General features: G+C 37.7%; 1 protein-coding gene across 1 annotated transcript; it reads right to left on the bottom strand.

Moving 5' to 3' along the window:
* Window positions 1-19934: 19934 nt before the first annotated feature.
* Window positions 19935-21268, bottom strand: LOC142640271 (uncharacterized). The gene is made up of 2 exons (XM_075814340.1): window positions 20614-21268; window positions 19935-20299 (listed from the first exon to the last, which is right to left on the bottom strand). The coding sequence occupies exons 1-2, from the start codon at window positions 21266-21268 to the stop codon at window positions 19935-19937; spliced, it is 1020 nt and encodes a 339-aa protein (XP_075670455.1).
* Window positions 21269-21526: the final 258 nt, after the last annotated feature.

The following is a 21526-nucleotide window of genomic DNA, read 5'->3' as shown; positions in this document are numbered from 1 at the left end:
ACTTTTGATACATGTGTAGGTATAATGTGATTTGACCGTCACAAGGAATACATGTGTTTATGTATGCTCACTAAACTGTCTTAACTTGTTTTTAAAATATAAAATCGGTTAGACTTGTTTACTATGTGTGTGTGTGTGTGTGTGTTTTGGATCTATATGCATGACATTTTTCTTGATTAAGAGATGTTTTTTAGAGCTAAAATTGTTGTTTGGATTTTTGGTTGAGTAGCATGATTGATTGCATTCATATCTGTGATTTTCTCTTATTAAAAAATGTTTTAAGCAATCTCGATAGCTTCTCGATACCTCTCAACAGCTTCTCGATATCTCTCGATAGCTAGGCTATCTATCGAGCTCTTCAGCTTCTTTTTATCGCAATCTCGATAGCTCCTCGATCCATCGAGCTAGTTTCTGTCTCCTCAATAGATGCTTGATAGCTTCTCGATCCATCGAGCCTCTTTGCTATGAAAACCTTTAGACAACTCCTCGATAGCTATTTCTGACTTTTTAATTCTTGATAGCTCTCGACACCTCTCGATCCATCAAGGAAATGAGAATTCTATATAAAGGGTCAGTGCGATTTTCATTTCATTTCTCCTTGATCTCTCTTGATCCTTTCTGACCTCTCACCTTCCCAAATATCTCTCTCTCACTCCAAACTTCTTCCCAAGTTTCCTTTAGCCTCAAGATCATTTCTTTTCTCTGGTAAGACTCCTTCTCATTCATTTCTTCATGCATTTCATCTTTTGTGACCTAACTTTTAGGGTTTGATAAAAAATTTGGGGTTTTTCAAAATTAAAGAGTTTTTTTTGCAAAATTTTGGGATGGGTTTTGTATATTTTGTTAGGTTATAAGAATTTAAGATCTAAATGTATTAGAACTTTAATGTGTAATGTTGGCAAACCATGATCAAAACTTAGAGTCTAATTTTAGACTGCTCAAAGTGTGTTTATTGTAAAGTTGGAATCGAGTGTATTGCAGAATTTTTTGGACTAAATCTACAAAGCTCGATCGATTGAAAATTAAACTCAATCGATCGAAGCTCATACAGATTATTTTTCTGCAGAATTTTCCAACTCAGCCCAAGCCTGTTTGACGTGTAGGGTTTTATGTTTTATGTCTCATATAAAAAGAAAAACGTTAGTCACGTTTTAGTTGATGTTGATATGTTGTATGTGTGAATCTTGTGTGATATCTAGAGGTGTTTACCTTCATACATACTTAGGGTTATCAAGATCAAGATCGATGTCGAGAACTTAGTGATCTCTTCAGTTGCTGTTTCAAGAGCTTAAAGAAAAACACAAGTGGGTGTACTTATGGATGCTATGGATCTGAGAAAGAAGTAGTCTGTGGACTCGGAGCTATCACGTGGTTGTGGTAATAAGTTTTCTACTCGAGATAGCATTAGGATGTTAGTGGTCTAAGTCCTTTTGTAAAACTTCAATTCTTTCATAGTGAATCTTGTTTTACCTTGAGGATAACTAAATTAAATCCTCTCTAGGTTTTTTACCGGTTTGGTTTCCTTAGGATATCATATCGTGTGTTATTTACTTTTCCGCACTGTTTTACATGATATGATTTGTTTGTGTTAACCTAGATCTGAATAATTTATCTAAGTAATCACTTGGCTAAATAACTAGGTTAAACAACTGGTATTTTAAGGGGTCTAAAAACGAACATATTTGATCCTAAATGATCATGCATTGCATCACATTTGCATTATCACAATGTTTCATGCATTTTAGATGTGTGTTTACTTTGTTGCAAACTTGTGTGCTGGTAGGTTTGGATTGGGCTGAGCCCATGATTTTTTTAAGTTTGCATGTCACATGTTTATGCATTTTTCATGCATACGTATCTTTATTTCATTATATCCATATACTGAATTGTTTTGGTGCTTTTCTGCTTGTCTCCCTCTTTTTCCTTCTTTCAGTCTGCATCATGGCACCTAAACTGAAATCCACTCCATCTCGGAACCATCTTCGTTCCGGGGCATCTACCTCTGATCCTACTCCTACTCATCTCGAAGAACTTTTCCTGACGAGGCATTCATTCAGAATGCCAAGTCGTTTTATCAGACTTTTCCGATACTGACCTACCCACTGTCATCCACAGTAGGGGTTAGGAGTCACTGTGTGGCGTTCCAATCACTTGTCCTTTTGTGATCATACAGGAGTTTTACTCCAATATGCATGGTTTTAATTATTCAGTACCTTATTTTTTACTCGCGTTCGAGGTACGCGCATTGTGGTCACTCTAGATATTATATCTGAGGTACTTCATGTCCCGAGGGTGGCGTATCCTGACTACCCCGGTTATGAGTGTCTTAAGACTGTGTCTAAAGACGAGCTTATGTCCCTCTTCTATAAGACTCCTTCCTTTTGGGGTGATAGTCAAAACACCCGCTGCTCGGCCTTCGCTAAAGGTCCGAGATTCCTTAACATGGTGATGACTTTTATTCTACATCCTTTGTCTCACTATAACTCTATCACAGAGCCTCGTGCACGATTTTTGCTATCCCTCTTAGAGCATCTTACTATAGACTTCCCTTCTCACTTCATCCTCTCCCTCATAGATGTATATAGGGATATGGCAACCCGTGATAAGCTCATCTTTCCTTTAGCTATCATAAGGATTCTTCGCCATTTTTTTGTCTCCTTTCCCACTTTCGATCATTTCTCTATCATGTGTGCCATTGATGCGGCGACTGTCAGACGAAGTGAGGCCCAGCTTCAAAAGAAGTGGCCACAGACTAAGACGGCGACACCTCTAGCTTCTTCAGCTCCATCCACATCCACTTCTTCTTCTTCTTCTTCTGCAGGCGGTGTTACTCTTGATGCGATCATGGCGCAGTTTCAGCGCATAAATGCTCGCCTTGACACTCTCAGCAATGAGTTGTGTTAGGTGAACACCCGTGTCAGTCATATTGCACGATGACAAGCTCGCCTTGGTGGCTTCATTGAGTCTCCTACTCCTTTTCTAGAGACTTTTGAGGATGAGGACGATGATGGTGGCTCTGATGGTGGTGGCAATAAGGATGATAGTGTTAGGTCCTCCAGCGATGATGAGATGACAACTTGAGTTACTTGCCTTTGTCATTCGTGACAAAATGGGGGAGTAGTTTTGGGTATGAGAGTAGTCATGTATTTAGGGGGAGAGTTAGTACATAGGTGATTTTTGTTAGGGGGAGTGTCTATACTTTGAGAGATGTAGCAAGGACTTATGTATCTTTTCTTTTCTTTATCTTTTAGATACTTAAGTTATGTATCTTGGATCTTGTGACCACTTTGTGATAGCAAACCTTGTATTCATTGTTGATATATATATATATATGATGAGGTTGTTATTACAGTTCTTTCGCCTATCTCTTCATGTGTTGTTTCTTTTCTCTCTTTATGCACATGCTTCTTATATGTTTGTATGCAATCTCTTATTTCTGTTTCACACTAAGATGCCTTGATGAGTTTTGTTTAAAGTGTTTCAGAAATAGAGGTTGTCAAAGTCTTCCTTGCCATGAACAGTCTTCCTTGCCATGAACTCTCTTCTTGCAAAGTTTTTCAAGAATTTGTGTTAGGATAGATTTTATTGTATTCAACAAGTGTGTATGAGTTGAGTGATTTATGACTTCTCTCATATGTTCATTTGTTTGTTGTGGTTTTGTTACGGATTGCCAAAGAGGGAAATTTTTAGGACATATTTGATTTATGTTAGGAACATATGTCATCATGTATTGGCTAATCCTTTGACAAAACGCACTTTACTTGTAATTGGGTAGATCTAGAATGTGTTTAATGCTTCAAGGAACAAGGTTTTAAGTTCAAGTGTTACAGTCATGCAATCTATCTAAGAATCAAGTGATGAAGTGCTGGATTATAATCTCGACAGTTAGCTCGACAGCTAGTATCTATTGAGATTTGAAAAGCTGTCTAAGCCCGAAACTCGACATCTGCTCGACAGATAAGGTATCTATCGAGAATTATAAAAATCAGATTTTCAGTTCTGATTTCATTCCAATCTGTGAGTATGTGTTTAGGATTTCTTTTCTCACAACCCTAAACATATATAAGGATTATTTTAAGGGCCGTCACAGTGAGCACAATGGCATGAGTGTGAAGCAAAGTGTTGTTTATGCAGATTGTGACCAGAAACCTAGGTTGCCCTAGTTCTTCTTGAAGAAGTTGCTGTGTTTGTACACCGTAGGGTTTTGTGACCAAGCTACTTCTTGATCTTCATCGTTTGATGAATTGAAGAACTTTGCAGCCAACATCCTTCTCAAGTTGGTGATTAAGTCGCGTACTGGGATCTACGCATCTATTGGTTAGTCACGTACTAGGAGCCGTGCATTAAAAGGAAAGATTGCCACTACAGAACAAGTCTAATTGGGTATTGGGGTAAGGGTTCAACTGTAGGTTGGTATAAGAAACTAGGATTCCTTTACTTTTAACCGCTTGTTGTGATAATAGTGAATTCTCGGGAGCAGTGACCTTAAAATCACCCAGTGAGATTTTTGCTTTGGTGGTTTTTCCCATTTGAAAACAAATCACATTGTCAACTTTATTTATCGCTGCATTTTATTTAGTTGGTGATTTGTTTGTGCTGCTACGTATATCGCATGTTAATTTGATTAATTAATAAACTTAGCTAATTAATCAATTAATTCATCACAAGGGATTAATACATTCTTGGCCTATCAGTTCTGTAGTGACAATCTTTCCTTTTCAATGCATGGCTCCCAGTATGTGACTAAGCAATCGATGCACAAATCCCAGTACGCAGCTTTCTCCTTTGTACGAATCCAAGTACATGACTAACCACCAGTTTGAGAAAGATGTTGGCTGAAAAGTTCTTTGGTTCATCAACACGATGAAGATCACGAAACTCCTTGGTTACAAAATCCAACGGCGTACAAATGTAGCAACTTCTTTAAGAGAAAGATGAACTAGGGCAAATTCTATCTCTGGTCACAATTTGCATGAACAAAACTTTGCCTCACTTGCGCAACCTTTGACGACCCTTAATATAATCCTTATATATATTTAGGGTTGTGAGAAAAGAATGCCTAAACAAGTATACACGAATATGTGTGAAATCAAATCTGAAAAAACTAATTTTCGTAAATCTCGATAGATAGGTTATCTATCGAGCAGCTGTCGAGTATCGGGCTAAAGATCCCTTTTAAACCTCGATAGATGATATCTGCCGAGTTTTAAAATTCAACACTTCTTCACTTGTTTCTTAGGCAGATTTGCATGGCTTCAATACTTGGACTTAGACTTGAAATCTTGTTCCTTGAAGTATTAAACACATCCTACCTAATTACAAGTAAAGTGCGTTTTGTCATAGGATTAGCTAATTCTACATAACATATGTTCTTAACATGATTTACATATGTCCTAACATGGATTACACTACGTATAGATGAAACTTACATGCCTACTTTGTTGTTGATGCTTCACTACAAAACACACGAGCTATAGCTGCGTTTGCAAAAACGCAGCTATAGGCAGGCTATAGCTGCGTTTTTAGTAAATGCAGTTTGAAGTATTCATCAATAGCTGCGTGTTTAAAACATGGCTATAGAATACGTCTATAGCCGCATTTATAGGTGTTTATAGTTGCTTTTTTTGGTTTGGACCTATTGCGGCATTTGGAAAACGTGACTATAGGACCAACCAAATCAATTTTTTTTTTTTTTTTTTTAAATTGACCTATGGCTGTGTTTGGAAAATGTGGCTTTAGCTTACCTATAGCCACGTTTTCTAAATGCGGCTATGAATTTAGTCTATAGTCGATTTTATAAGCTAGGGCTATAGGCAAATCTGAAGCCACATTTTAAAAATGCGACTTTAGCTTTGCCTATAGCCATGGTTTATAAACGCGGCTTTAGGCAAAGTATAAATAAAACCACAAAAAGCTAATCCGATCCATTGTTCACCAAAACGGCTCACTCTCCAATCGCAGATCCAATCTCACTCTCACTCTCCGATCTTAAGCTCTCACCCTCCAATCTGTCACTCTTACTCTCAATCTCTCTTAGTCAGCACATTCTCCACTCTCCTTGAACTTGATCTTCTCCCCTTTTCAACTTTAATTTCCTCTAATTTCCTACTCGACCAATCCGATTCGGCCGTCATGGGTTTAATCACGAACTATGAGCTTCAAGGCCAAAATATGCGCTACTAGAGGCTCGAGAGTTCTACCGCCGAGCTCCTTTCCACTCGAAGGAGCTCCGATGCACCCCACCGAGCTCCTTCCGAGAGACTAAATTCCATTGACGCTTCTACCCACTCCTCCAAATCACTGTAAGTTTATCTCTCTCTCTCTCTCTCTCTCTCTCTCTCTCTCATTTTATCCATCTAGAAGCAAATCAATGATTTGAACCCAACAGTAGTGGGATGTCATCCGTTTTAGAATATATAGCTTTTACAAAGGGTTTGTTTGAGAGAGATATGTTAGAGGGAAGCCATCTGTGCTTATGCCTAAGAGAGAAGAAGACAAATATTTTTTTCCCGTGATGAACCTAGTTGGACAGATATGCTTTGTTCAAATTTTCTTGTTTTTTTTGTTTAGATTTGGACGTAGGTTTGCTTGTGTGTGTTTGTTCATATCTGGGTCCAATTTTGGTAAATTTGATTTAGTTACTAGTTGATTTTGTGTATGAGATTTATAATTTTTTTTTAATTTTAAATTTGATTCGTTGTGTATTTGTATGAGCAACACATACGAGAGTGACTGATAAATGCTGAGTTTGTTTAAATCTCACTACAAAAAAATCGTTCTGTCCCAGCGTTTTTTTCCCAGCGCTTTTAAAAAACGCCGTAATAGATAAGTCCCGTACTCGCTTTTAAAAGCGCTGTATAGGAAACCCTATTACGGTACCAAAACCGGCGCTTTATAAATCGCCGCAATAGGAGACCTATAGCGGCGGTTTTAAAAATGCAGAGTATAGGATGCCCTATTGCAGCGTTTTATAACCGCCGCTATAGGTTAGGGTAATCTTTTTTTTTTAATTAATTTAATATTTGAAATTATCTCTATCCCGGCGCTTGAAAAGCGCTGAATAAGGTAACCCTATTCCCGCTTCAAAAAGCGCCGGGATAGGGTCACCCCATAAGGAAATGGAAAAGGCCTATCCCAAGCCGTTTTTGAAGCGCCGGAATAATGGTCACCACTATTCCAGCCGCTTCAAAAAGCGCCGGGATAGGGTCACTCCATAAGGGAATGGAGATAGGTCTATCCCGCCGCTTTTTGAAGCGTCGGAATAGGTGATTCTATTCCAAACCGCTTCAAAAAGCGCCGGGATAGGGTCACCCCATAAGGAAATGGAAAAGGCCTATCACTTTTGAAGCGCCGGAACAGGGTCACCATATTCCAGCCGCTTCAAAAAGCGCCGGGATAGGGTCACTCCATAAGGGAATGGAGATAGATTCATCCCGCCGCTTTTGAAGCGCTCGGAATAGGGTGACCCTATTCCTGGCTCAAAAGCGCCGTGATCGGGTCACTCCATGCGGAATGGAGAGAGGCCATCCCCGCTTTTTGAAGCGCCGGAATAGGGTGCGATTTATTCCGCCGCTTCAAAAAGCGCCGGGATAGGGTCAAAAAACGCTGCAATAGGTCCTTCGTACCATCGAAAAATTTCAGACTTCCCTCTTATATTTTTAGCTTGGCACCACTTTGGCCTCTCATTTTTGGTCTCCCACTTCTTTCCTTCGACCTTTCCCTCTAACCCACCCTTTTCTTCCTCATTTTCATGTTGGTCTCTCTCTTTCTCTCTCTCTCTCTCTCTTTTTCTTGTGCTGCAGCCTCTCCCTTCCTCTCACCCAAATCTTACTCCCTCTTCATCTCTCATAAATAGCCATCCGTTAGATCATCCTCTAGCCTCCATATACTCCTTCATTTGTGGCTTTTCCCAACAAGATTTTAAGGTAAAAATCTAAGCTTTTTGCTCAATTTCTTTTATGAAATCCTTTGGGTTTTGCTATTCAATGATTATTATAGTAAATACTTGATGGGTTTTGGTGAATAATGTTAGATTAGAGGGTTAAGATGATTTGGGTACCAATGGCTTTGTTAAAATCCGAAAATTTCATATCATTTAAAGAGTTTTTGCTTTGATAAAAAGTTTTGGTTGATTAGTTTGCTAATGGGTATTTGAAGGTTGGTTTGCTAGATCAACTATATGGGTCTTGTTGTTGCATATGTTGATATGAGTTGATTTTTGGAATTTATTCTTTGCATTTTAAATGACTTTGGCAAATATGGGTGTGAGTGAAGTGATAATTTTTTATGGGGTTTCCATCTTTGTTGATGGTTTGGGTTAGAAGCAATTAGTTAAATGGGTTTTAATGAGTAAATGAGTTTCATAATTTGGTGATATTAATTAGTCTCTTTTACGAGGAGAATTATAATTTAATAGTGATTATTCAATATTTTAAGAATATAGTGATATATTCATATGGTATTTCTTATTTTTATGTAATAATTATTTTTACTAATGTAAAATAAGAGAGCACAAAGTCGTTTTATTTAGAGAACACTTAATAATTTTTCATAATTTGGTGATATTAATTAGTCTCTTTTATGAGGAGAATTATAATTTAAATCTCTCCTTTAGTTTGTTGTAACAATTGAATTATCAAAATAAAAAATAATCTACCAAAGTATTTTGAGGAAAAAAACACACTATAAATTACTTATTATCATCTCTTTTTTCTTTTCTTTTCTTTTTTTTTGGTTTGAGGTGATTCTTTGTCAACAATTTTTTTTGAAGTTTTTTTTTATAATTTATTTATTTATGTATTACTTTTTAAAACATCAATTATTTTTAATAATGAACAATATCTCCAAAAAAAAACTCGATATGTATTAAATATTATTATGTATAAAATGCTTAAAGAAGAGTACTAGTAGTTTAGTGGTAAGCTAAGCGTGGAGTAATATGTTGCCCAAGTTCGAACCCTAATAAACACATTTAATTTTTTTTTCTCTCTCTTTATAACATAAAACTACGTCGTTTTATACAATAACTTAAAAAAAAAAAAAAAAAAACCCTAATCTCTACATTTCTCACTTCAGCCGCCTCATTATTTTCTCATTTCTCACAAGCAAACCTCTCTCTCTCTCTCTGCTCGTTTCTAGATTAATCTATTCCGATCACTCCACCACCCGATCGCACACACAACTCACCGGATTCGTCATCGGAGCTTGGAAACCCCGCCGGCCCTTGGTGTCGCCGCAATACCAAGTTTTTTTTTTTTTGTTAGTGATTTGCACTTTTTTTTTTACAATTTGGAAGAGATGCTTTTTTGACAGTAAGCAAGAATCGTACCAAACGCCAACTGTGCCGCCGCACCGGTTAGTCTCTTCTTTAATACTTGTACAATATGTTTACCTATTCAACGTTTAGATGACTCTACCCAAACTCTGTTGGCTCATCCTAGCATAAATTCCCCACTATCACACACTTCTTATAATTACTAATTTTATATTTATATACTTATTTATGCTTCTGTCACAACTACAGGTGTCAATTTGTTTAATTTCTTAAAATTTAGATGTTTGAAAACTCCTACGCTAGAATCAGCCTTTTTATTAAATATTAATGCAATACAAAGCTACCACACAGTTTTAATTTATTAATCCATGTCTTTTTCTCATACCAAACGAGTAAATAAAGTTGTCACTTTCTATACAAAGTTGGTTAAGCTCAATTAATTTCACTAGTGTTTGCCTATTTTATTTCCAACCTCTGGCACATCAAGCCAATGAGGAAATAATATATACTTGCATGCTTTATGACACCCATTTCTTATTTTGTTTTTCACACAATTTGAAGCCAAACCTTGGTCAGTAGGTATGATTTAAGCATATTAATTAAACTAATCGGCAATATGAAATCCATAAAATGAGCACAGTATTTTACTCCTTAGCTGCCCCTCTCAAATAGGCTGCTTGAGGGGTGTGGTACCTCTACATCACCTAATCTTATCCACTTGTCTTTATATTGTTGTCAGTGATCCTATAGATTGGGCCAGGGACATTCAGGTAATCCCAAATTTATTATTTTGAAAATCACATTAAGTTAGTTGGTGCATTACTGCATTGTATTGTATTTATCTATGCAAATCATCTACTTACTTCCAACTCTATCTTTCCCGCTTTTAACTATTTTTTTTCTTATTAATTTTCTTAACTTATTGTTTCTTTCTCAAACATTTCATCCTCCCTTTTAAACCTTTTTGACTCTATGCGTGTGTTTAAGTGAATTGTGAATTTTCTATAGAACTAACTTTGTTTGGTTGCTGGGAAAATTGAGTAGAAAAGGAGGGGAAAATAGAATTCATGACACATGTTTAGTGTTTTGTGTGTGTGTGTGTGTTTTGAAAAATTTGGGAAATTAAACTTACCTATGCTGAAATTGTTGTGAAATGAGAACTGTGAAAGAGTAAGGAAGGATGGTTATACAAAGAATGTTTTAGTTTCTGGTTTTGGGAATGGTAATTATGCTATTATGGTTGCCAGTCTTAATGAATAATGTTTCTTTTTATTCTGTTGTTGTATCTAACTCGGTTGATTTCCATCAGGTGTGCTTTGAAGGTACCCTTTCTCGTTCTTAACAAATGGTAAGTCATTTAAGTGATTCAGTTTGTGATTCATCAATAGAAATTTTAGGAGCTACTAAGACGATGATGGGCTTATTGTAAAGATATATGTGATTATGGGGTTATTAGTTATGGTTTGTGAGGTTGATATTGACAAATATGCAATGCCGTATATTGAACCTTATGGGGTTATTAGTTATGGTTTGTGAGGTTGTTGTTCAATTTGTTGTCAATTTCTCATATTTTGTCTAAGTAAATACATATAGTAGTGGTGGGTTGTTGTTCTGGGAGTAAGCGGGTGGCTTGCATGGAGAGAAATGGAGAGAAAAGGTGGAGTATTTTCTATTAGGAGTGTTTTTTGTTTTTTAAACTCAATGTGCAATGGTGAAATTGTAGTGTAGGTGCACCTCATAACATTCTAGACACTTGGAATGTATTATTTTGTGTATAACATTCTAGACATTTGGGATGTAATTATTGATATGGTGTAATTAAATATATTTAGTTTGTTGGTTTAATGTGGTATTGTTTTTGCTATTGGAAAATATGAATTGTGGTTCATTACAGGTTTTATAAAATATGTATTGTAGGTACATTTCTGTGTGCTATAAAATTAAAATTTTTTTTTAAAAAAAGGTTCCTATAGCGCTTTGAAAAGCGCTGCAATAGGGTCTTTTTAATTATATTCATTGAAGACCTATGCCGCCGTTTTGAAGAACGCCGGAATAGGTGCCGCCTATGCCGCCGTTTTCAAAAGCGCGGTATAGGGTCTTTTAAATTATATTCATTCAAGACCCAGCCGCTTTTGAAAGCGCCGGCATAGGCATTACCTATTCCAGCGCTTTTAAAAGCGCCGGAATAGGTCTTAAATGAATATAATTTAAAAGGCCTATACTCGCTTAAAAGCGCCGGTATAGGGCATGTCCTTTTCCCGGCGCTTTTGAAAAGCGCCGGCCAGTACAGTCCGGCGAATTTATACCGACTATCACTGCGCGGCGGTTTGAAGCGTCGGGAAAAAAAACGCCGGGATAGGAATTTTTACCCTATCCCAGCGCTTTTTGGGGCTATCCCAGCGGTTTTAAAAACGCTGGGATAGCCCCATTTTTTTGTAGTGTCTAGTCCAAATCTTAGTTTGAGTTTTGTGTTTTTGTGTTTGGTTCAAGGAAGTCAATACCGTACCGGAGGCCGTACCGGTTTGGCCAGCTTTACGATATATTTCGAGTACCAGTCAATACTGGTGTACCGTTTCGGGTTTACCGCTAGTTTTTACTATTTTATATAATATACAAAGTTATATTTCTAATAATTCAATATATAACTTTGACAACTTTTTATATTGTTTTGATGGAGTTTTTAACATAAACATAAATATATAAAAGTGGGAAGTCAAAAAAAAAACTATTAAATAATCCAACACCCACCAATCTCAATAAATGTCAGCCCACGTGTCAAAATATTGTGACACCAATTCAAAATATTGTCTTTTGATGCTTTGAAAAAATCAAAACGCAAGGTACTATTTACTTCTTCTTTTTTTTTGGAAACTTTTCTCAGTTTTTCAAAGCTCTTTCTGTGCCCAAGAAAAGACTAAGTACTATTTACATCTTAAAAGTCTTTTCTTGGGCAGAGAGAGAGAGCTTTGAAAAACTGAGAAAAGTTTCAACAAAAAAAAAACAAGAAAGTTAGACGGCCAGAGAGAGAGAGAGAGAGAGAGAGAAGAAGAAGATGAAGATGAAGATGAAGTAACAACCCAAATCAGTCCACGACCCTGACTTAAGGTCGAGAATGTAGAGATCGTCACCGGTGGAAGGTGAGAGTGACAAAGAAACGTTTTTCTTTTTCCGGTCTAGTATGCATTTATTGGCCAGAATCCGATATGTCCTCCGATATGGCTAAAATGACCCGGTATGAGCCGGTATATTTTCCGATACGAAACAATCTTGTTTCTGTACCGGCTAAGGTACCGGAACGGTAAATACCGGCCGTACCGGCCAGTATGGTACGAAATAGACTTTCCTGGTTTGCTTAGCAAGAAAGTGTAAGAGTTCAACTATTCTTGAAACCACACAGATCTTTTCTAGTAATTTTATTACAAATAATTTTCAAGGAGGAAACTTGGAGTGCCAGAAGGTCTAGTTCATGCACTAGAAAGATTCCAGAGGTTCTACCATTACAGGGTTTAAAAAGTTTTATTTTAAGTAAGGACCATTGATTGCCTATGAAAAATAGTGTTGCCGCACAATAGTACTTTGGATCAAACTCGTAACAAGATAGAGACCAAGGATAAGAGTAGCTGCCAGTCAACTACCATACATGGCTGAATTATTATTATTATTATTATTATTCCCTTATTGATGATAATATATTCTCAAGCTCTATTCCTCAAGTACCCATTCTAGCACGTCATTCATGTATCTCTGTGCTCGTCTCTTTGTTTTGAACAAAGGAAATTTTGTTAGCCAATTGTTCAGAACTGAATGATATATATATATATATATATATATATATATATGAAATAATGATACTCTTCCAGCAAGCTTGTCTTTATAGATATGAAAGTGAAAAGCAGACGTAACTTTGACGTGTTGGATGCATGATAAATAATAATTATAATTATATTATTATTTATATAAAAGATAATGATACTCTTCCAGCAAGCTTGTCTTTGTAGATATGAAAGTGAAAGCAGACGTAACTTTAACGTGTTGGATGCCTGATTAATAATAATTATAATTGAAATGGGTTGAAGTTACCCCGGTGTAATATCATAAGAGTTATATTTTTTTTAAATCATCAATTCTTATTAGATCTAATGGTTAAGAGATCATTAGTGCCACCTCAGATCTAATATCATTAAAGTCATTAAATTAGCTTCTTAAAAAAATCAATTATTAAATTCTTTCCTCCACTAATGGTTGTCTTCGTCTTTTACCTCTCTCTCTCTCTCTCTCTCTCTCACATCTGCTGGACCTTCATGAACCCCTCCATTTGAAAAACTCTCTCTCTCTCTCTCTCTCTCTCTCTCTACGCTTTGCTTGAATCTTCATGCATCTAACTCTATTTTTACAATTTATGCCCAAAAAAAATATTTAATATTTGGTAGAATGGATTGCCAATTGCCAATTGCTATATATGGAGATTAATTTTCCGTGTTTTCCAAGTGCTATACCTCACCTGATCTCCATAGCAATGCAAACACCAAAAATTAGTCCAAAACATATATGCCAGTATAGCACTCTCCCAAATCATAAGCTCATTCCTGGGTTTGTATTTTTTTTTTTTTTTTTTTTTTGTAGACTTAGGGTCTGTTTGGATAGAACTTATTGATGAAAACTGAAAACACTGTAGCAAAATAATTTTTAAATGTGTGAATAGTATTGTGGGACCTATTTTTAATAAAAAAAAATGGCTGAAAATGAAATTTGTGGGCCATGAACAGTGCACGAATGCACTGTTCACGGAAGAAAGTGGTTGAAAAGTCAGAAATATACCGCTACTGTTCATGAACAGTAGCCGTTTGTCCCCCTGAAACGCGTGTTGCAGCAAAAAAAAAAAAAAAGGTGAAACGCAAGAAAGTCAACAAGTGCGGCTGGGGAAAAAAAAAACCGCAAAACGCGCTTGGGCTAAACGTAGACGCCAAAACGCTCTATCCAAACACATTCTTAGTGGCGGGATTTTATAGTGGGGAGATATATGTTTACGTTGACAAAAAGGTACAAAATCAATTATACATAAATGTGGTGAGAAAATTATAGTAAAGAAAGGAAAGTTTTGGTTTACCCAAAAAAAAAATAAAGAGAGAAAAGTTTATGAATTTTTTATATGGAGACAAAACATTTAATAAGTTGCTGGAGGGAGTTAATGACATGATCGCTACTTTCTATCTATTATTAGATTTAATAGGAATCAACGGTTTAAAAAAAGTGTAATTGTTGCAAAATTATACCAAGTGTAACTTGAATCTAACTTATTATAATTTTGTTATTATTTATATAAAGCAATGACATAAAAGAATTATTTTCTGCATAGAAAGAAAACAACAGAGATTATAAAATCTTAGAAAGCAAAGATTAGATTGGATTGGATCATGTAGTGGAATAATAATTGGCTGTCAATATGAACCCCTCGAAATTCAATCCTAATACTAGTCACAAGTCACAACTTTAGGCCCCGTTTGGTAGAGTGATTTAAACACACATTTTCAGTTTTTAAACAACATTACACGTATTTTCACACACTTTTTCACCCATACATATTTCAAAAAATTACAAACAACATTATTCAAACTCTTCTACTAAACGGGCCCTTAAGCTCTCAACGACAACAAAGAATATATTAATTAATACTGTTACAAGGACTTCACAGCTTTTTTGTTTTGTTATTTTTTTGCTTAATGGCTTCACCATTATTGTCTCTTTATATGCTCTTGTTCTATCTATATGGCATGACCCATGTTAGCTAAATAAAGCCTGTGGCATATGTTTGTCACTAAACCCAATTGGAATTTATTGAAAATCATGGCCTCTCATGTGTTTTTTTTTTTTTTTCTTTTTTCTGTGGATACTAAAATTTCAGCTAGCTTAGCATTATTAATTCATTTAAATGAAAATTGCAAAAAAAATACTCCATCTTTAGCTTGTTTGTATGCCGTGGTGTACTGATCATGCACCTCTCTTTTTGTGCTGTTTGAGTTGTTCCCTTTAGAAGCAATATGTTTACTACATATGTGAAACATACTGGAGTTCATTGGTACAAATGTGTTTTGTCTTGTTGATGTGACCTTAGTTGACCTTGTTGATGTGTTTTGAGTTGCTGACATGGACTTGCGATTGTAATTCTTAAGGGGTAGTTTGGTACGCATTTTGTGTATTAGAGGTGCCATCTTTATTATTATTTATTTATTTTGAATATAATTTTTTTACTTGCAAAAAATCAGTGATGATTAATTATTTATATGAAGTTAAAGAATTTTGTATCCATTTAAAATGTTCCTTATATATCTTTCACAGGTGGTGTTGTTCTCGAAGATTTGAAATTGAAGGCAGAGGCACTAAATTCACTAAAACTTCCGGTCACTGTGAAAGTCGGTTTTGTTGGTACCATAACGTTAAAGGTATCATTTCTTGGTATCTATTGCACAATGGCTGACATTTGGATCCTGACCCTTGTTTTTTATTTTTTCCCATCAATTTCATCTTATTTTCTTTATCATTCTTTTATTAGGTAGAATTATTTCTTATACTTTTAGATGGATAAGACATGGTCTGGTCTTTTTTTTTTTTTTTTGGTAAGAAGGAAATATTGCATTAAACTAATAAAAGCAAAAGGAATCAGTACAAAGCCTGTTCAAGTACAGGCCCTGGCTATCAGCCTCATAAGTTTTCATGATGCCCATAAGCGGACAAGAATACAAGGTAAAATCTAAAACTTGTAAGCAGCCTAATCTAGCAAGCTAATCTGCGCATATGTTGGCCTCTCGGAAGACATGCTTAATTCGATAATGGGGAAGATGAGTAACCAACTGCTTACAGTCATCAAACAGACCAAAAACAACAGTATTGGAGTAGCTCGGATTAGTGAAAGCATCAACTAAAGCTTTTGCATCTAATTCTATAACAATAGCAATCACGTTCATCTATTGGTGCAGAATAAGGCCATCTCGAAGAGCCCATAGCTCCACAAGGAAGCTATTAACCTTCCCAATTTTTCTCACAAAACCTGCAACACATTTGCCATCTTCATCCCTTATCAGGCCTCCTCCACCAACTGAGCCCAACAAAGAATTTGAGGCTCCATCAATATTAAGTTTCATCCAGCCTACCTCCGGCTTTTCCCATCTGATTTTTATAGTACTTTTGCAACTGATACTCCTAACTTGATCAGTACACAGGAAGAATTTTGAGGCTTGCGCTACAATATCTCTTGCCAGATTCGGGTTGCTGCTTTTGGGCTTAAAAACATAGCTGTTTCGTTGTCTCCAAATCCCCCAAACCTCAAATAGAAACACAACATTCCATGGTAAGCTAGTGGGATTTTGGTTTTGCACCCATTTGTCATTGGTAGTAAGCCAGTCCTTTAAATTTTGAGTAAAGAAGGTGCTGTTAGAAACTCAGACTCCCAACTAATGCCAGATAGCTTTAATCATATTGCAATCCCGAAGGGCATGAGTAATTGTTTCCACCTCTGATTGGCACAAAGGGCAAGTAGCATCTATGACCATTCCTCTTCCAGCTAGACACCTTTTAACACCAATGCTGTCATGCATGCATTTCCAAACAAAGGTTTGAATTCTTGGAAGAGTGTGGGCTTTCCAAATCCAGCTTCTGGAGAAAGGGGGGGCCTCCATGGAGTTAGTGGCTAGAAGGTAAGCACTTCTCATCTCAAAACCCCCTTTTGGGGAGAATTTCCAAACCAGCTTATCACCTCCCCTCGCAATGATAGGAGTAGGAGTGCCTTGAATTTTCACTTTAAGATTTTGGGGTAGCTCAAAAGGACTCAAGGACCAATCCCAGCAACCATAGGGAGTGATGACATCACTAACCTTGAGGTCGAAATTAGATTGAGGCAGCGGGCCATAGATGAGATTTCTAATGGGACCGAGGTTCATCCAAGCATCAATCCAAAAATTTAAGCTACTATCCCGACTCAAATTCCACTTGATCCCTTTTATGAAGGTGTCCTCTCCCCTTTTAATACCCTTCCAAGTGGGAGAGGCTAGCAGCCTTGCTTCTCGGCTGGAGTTAATTCTCCGCTGAGTACAGTATTTCTTCTTAAGAACTCTCACCCAAAGAGCATCAATTTTCGTATTGAACCTCCAATTTAGTTTGGCTAATAAGGTTGTGTTTCTACCTTTTGAAGTTTGGAGACCCAAACCTCCAAGATCCTTTGGCTTAGTAACCTTCCCCCAACTAACCCAGTGCATTCTCCTTTCAGTTTCAATAGACCCCAATAAGAAATTTCTATTAACTCTATCAATACCCTCAAGTATTTTGTTCGGGAGGTAGACATTTTGCATGGTGTACGCCGGAATGGTGGAGGAAGATGCTTGGATCAAGACCATTCGACCAGCCATTGAGAGAAGATTAGCTTTCCACCCCACAAGTTTTGCTTCACTCTATCAGAGACATAATTAAAGTCATGCCTGCAGTTTCTAGAGTGCTTCAAAGGGAAACCTAGATATTTTCCAAGGTTGGGAGTAGTTTGGAAATCAAGGGTGTATGCTAGAATACCCCTTTGGTCAGAATCTACATTCGGAGAAAAATAAATCTGGGACTTAACTTCACTAACAACTTGCCCGAATCTGATGCAAAACTTCTGGAGGACACCTTTGATTGCATTACAATTCTCAAGATCGGCTTTGGCAAAGAGAACCAGATCATCGGCAAAGAAAAGGTGAGAAAAAGCAGGTCCGCTTTTGGAAGTTTTAACCTTCCACAACTTTTCACTACATTTTTCTTCTATAAGTTGCCCAAGGAATTCCATGCATAGAATAAAAAGATACGGGGAGAGCAAGTCACCTTCTCTGATGCCCCTAGAAGGCCGAAAAGGATCCATGCAGCCACCATTGAAGAGAAGAGAGGTAGAGACTAAAGAGACGTAGCTCAAGATAAGCTCAATGAGATTTTCCGAAAAATTAAACCGCAAAAGCATCTCTCTAATGAAACCCCATTCAAGTTTGTCATAGGCCTTCTCTAGGTCGATTTTGATTGCCATATAACCAATCCTCCCTTTAGCTCTCCCCAAGGTGTGAATAAGCTCCTGGACTATGATGGTATTGTCCACACCCTTTATCCAAATGCAGTCTTATCCTAGCAACAATGACTTTTGTGATAATCTTGTAAACCGAGTTGCATAAACTTATTGGTCCATAATTACCAATAGTCTCAGGGCCTTGGATTTTCAAAATGAGAACTATAAGGGTGTAGTTTAAATATTCGAGGACCTTCCTTTCCCTAAAAACCTTCATCACTTCCTCCCTCACCAAATCCCCTACAAAATCGTTGAAAGAACCCGACATGCAAACCTTCCGGGCCTGGGGCTTTGTAGGCTTTCATAGAACAAAGGGCTTCTTTTATCTCTGCAGGAGTCACCAACTCGACAAGACTGCATTTATCCTCCTCGGCAAGCTGGACTTGCCAATTTGAAACTTTCTTCATGCAGCACTCTGCTTTAGATTGAGAAGTTGTGTATAGAGAAATAAACCCAGCTCTGAAATACTTCATAACTTCCCTTTCTTCTGTGATCCAATCCCTTGAACTGTTTTTGACCAAAGCAATGTGATATCTCTTTCTTTTGGCTAGAGTAGATATGTGGTAAAAAGAGGTGTTGCAATCTCCTTGAATCATCCAGTTAATTCTGGATTTCATAAATCTCTCTCTTGATCTAGAATTTTTCCCAGTTCTAAATGGAGACTTTTCTCCAACTCGATAAGAGAAGCACTCGGCCTATTTGATAAAGCTCGTTGGGCCCCATAAAGTCTTGCAAGGACTTTTTTCTTCTTAGCATGAATATTCCCAAAGTTATTTTTATTCCACAAGACAACATCTTTGGGGAATGCATCAATGGAATCGACCAGGTTTCTATTCTGACTTCAAGCTTTACACACGACCTTCGGAAAAGACAGATCAGATAACCAAAAACTCTGAAAGTGGAAAGGTCGACTAAGTATGACTGCTTGGGGAAGGAAGGCTTCCATGAGGACAGGACAATGATCAGAATGGCACCTAGGCAGATGGGTAACCTTAGCATCCAAATACAAGACACACCACCTGGGATTCATGAAGAACCGATCAATCCTTTCAAGAATGAGGCCATTTATATCTCTTTTGTTTGTCCAGGTATATCTAGGACCCGAGAATCCCATATCAATCATGTTGCACCTATCCAAGCACTTTTTAAATAATAGGGAACGGTTGAGACTCAACTACTTTTGACAAATTATTCCATAAGACTCGCCTTTCCTCACTTCTAGGACTAGCATATATTGCTAAAAATAACCAAGCAGAGTCAGAGGAGCGTACCATGACCTCCACTTGAATTTCCTGCTCCGTGTTGGCAAGAGCTTGAACTTCCACTTTATTAGAGTTCCACAATAACTAGAGTCCACCCGCATAACCGATAGTCTCAGTATGTATAGCACCGTCAAAAAGGAGTCTGTTAGTGATTTCTCTAGCTCTTTCACCACCTAATCTAGTTTCCATGACCACAAAAATGGCTGGGTCATGATTGCTAGTGAGTTCTCGGACATGGTTCTAAAAATTGGGCTTCAGAGCGCCCCTGCTATTCTAAACGATAAAATTCATGGAAAAAAGGTGGTTCGAAGTGGAATAGACATTAGTAGAGGAGAGTAGCTCCACTTCCATCCTTAGATTCCATGCTGTCCTCTTCATCAACTCCTTCAACTGCGAACCCAGGGCTGAGTTTTAGTTGAAGAATAAGGACTCCCATGAGATGGGTTGCAATTCGAGCATTTTCCTTTCGATGGGTCTCTCGGCTAGGTCTATTTCGCATATCATGGGGAACAAGGTGATCTGTGGAATTATCAACATGGGAATTGCTCTTATTGGCACCTCTATCTTCTCCCCATTCAGGTTGATGGTCTACCTCGGCTTCAGCATAGGATATGAACTTAAAGGGTGCACTGGAGAATGGTTCGGGTTCATGATTGAGAGTGGAAGCAAGTTGGAAAGGAGATGTACCTGGGAGAGGGTCAGCGACACTCTTAGGGCTGGGTGATACTAAACTACTCCAAGCAATGATTTTCTTGCCCTTTACAAAATCTCTCAAGTTCGACCTTTAGGCCTGGGCAATGCGAAGCAAAGGTTTCATGACACCTAAATTAATCTGATGCCCATTTGAAGTATGTTGGCCCATCATGGAAGGAAACACGGTCTCTTTTGGTCCGGGTAAGTTTTTGGATGACCCAGTATTTTCCTTGGTCACGTGGCTAGGCCCCTCAAGGGAATGGGAGCGCATCGACCTCCAACACTTCGAGTAGCCTTAGGATTAGTACCTTTTTTTGTCGCCTTGTAGCCATTTCTTTTCCAGGACACTACCATCCAAGGTCCATACAATCCCTCCTCATCCGTGCCACTTTCTTTTGTCACGTTGTAAGTGGTGTCAATACTAGCAGACTCATGCACACTACGTGAGCTCACCTCCGGCACTTCCTCCGTCAATTCTACCGGCTCTAAAACCTTCTTACCTTTCCGAATAATGAACAGGCAATCATCCTTCTGAGGCCCGATGCGTCCACAGGAGAAGCATAAGCTTTGGATGCCCTCATACATGACTAGCTGTTCGAAACGTCCAATGACAATGGTGTTGGTCAGTGGCTTGTTTGTGTCAATTTGGACACAAAATCTCGCATACTTGCCTTGAGCTTCCATGGCTGTATGTGTATCAATCCTCAACACCCTTCCAATCTCCTCACCAATCTGTCTAAGCACATTCTTTTCATACAGCTCAATGGGCAGCTCATTCAACCTCACCCAGACCACAACTAATGCGACATTTGCCGTGGAGGGTTTAAAAAATGGCTCCCAAGGCCTCAACGAGAGGAAATGATCACCTATGAACCAAGGATCCCTCTGCAAAACTAAATCCAAGTATTCCTTGGTGTAAAAACGGATAAAAAAGAACCCGTACCCAAGATCAACACAATCCATTCTACTTGAAGGTTTCCACAACTAGTTGAGTTTTTTTTTTTTTTAATGTAGTTGAATCCTACTGATCTGCCCACAAGTTTGACGAAAATGGCTTTGGACCACAGCTCCCTAATCCAGATTTTTGTTTCCCGGTTTAGCTTGATTGGGACTCTTCCATCTCTGGCTTCCCCTTTAGTCTAGTCATCATCCGATTCAATCTCAGCCTCCATGGAGTCCGAGAAATCGAAGGCCTAAGCAAAATCCCCCAGTATCTCACCC

Source organism: Castanea sativa, chromosome 6 (assembly GCF_040712315.1).
Source record: "Castanea sativa cultivar Marrone di Chiusa Pesio chromosome 6, ASM4071231v1".
Lineage (NCBI taxonomy): Eukaryota > Viridiplantae > Streptophyta > Magnoliopsida > Fagales > Fagaceae > Castanea > Castanea sativa.
This window is presented reverse-complemented; position numbering and strand designations above follow the sequence as displayed.

Coding starts and splice junctions, on each gene's coding strand:
- LOC142640271 (XM_075814340.1), bottom strand. CDS start 21,268: ATGGATTGTGTTGATCTTGGGTACGGGTTCTTTTTTATCCGTTTTTAC. Junction 20,300..20,613: donor CTACAAGGCGACAAAAAAAG/GTACTAATCCTA, acceptor ACCCTCTCCCAG/GTACATCTCCTTTCCAACTT.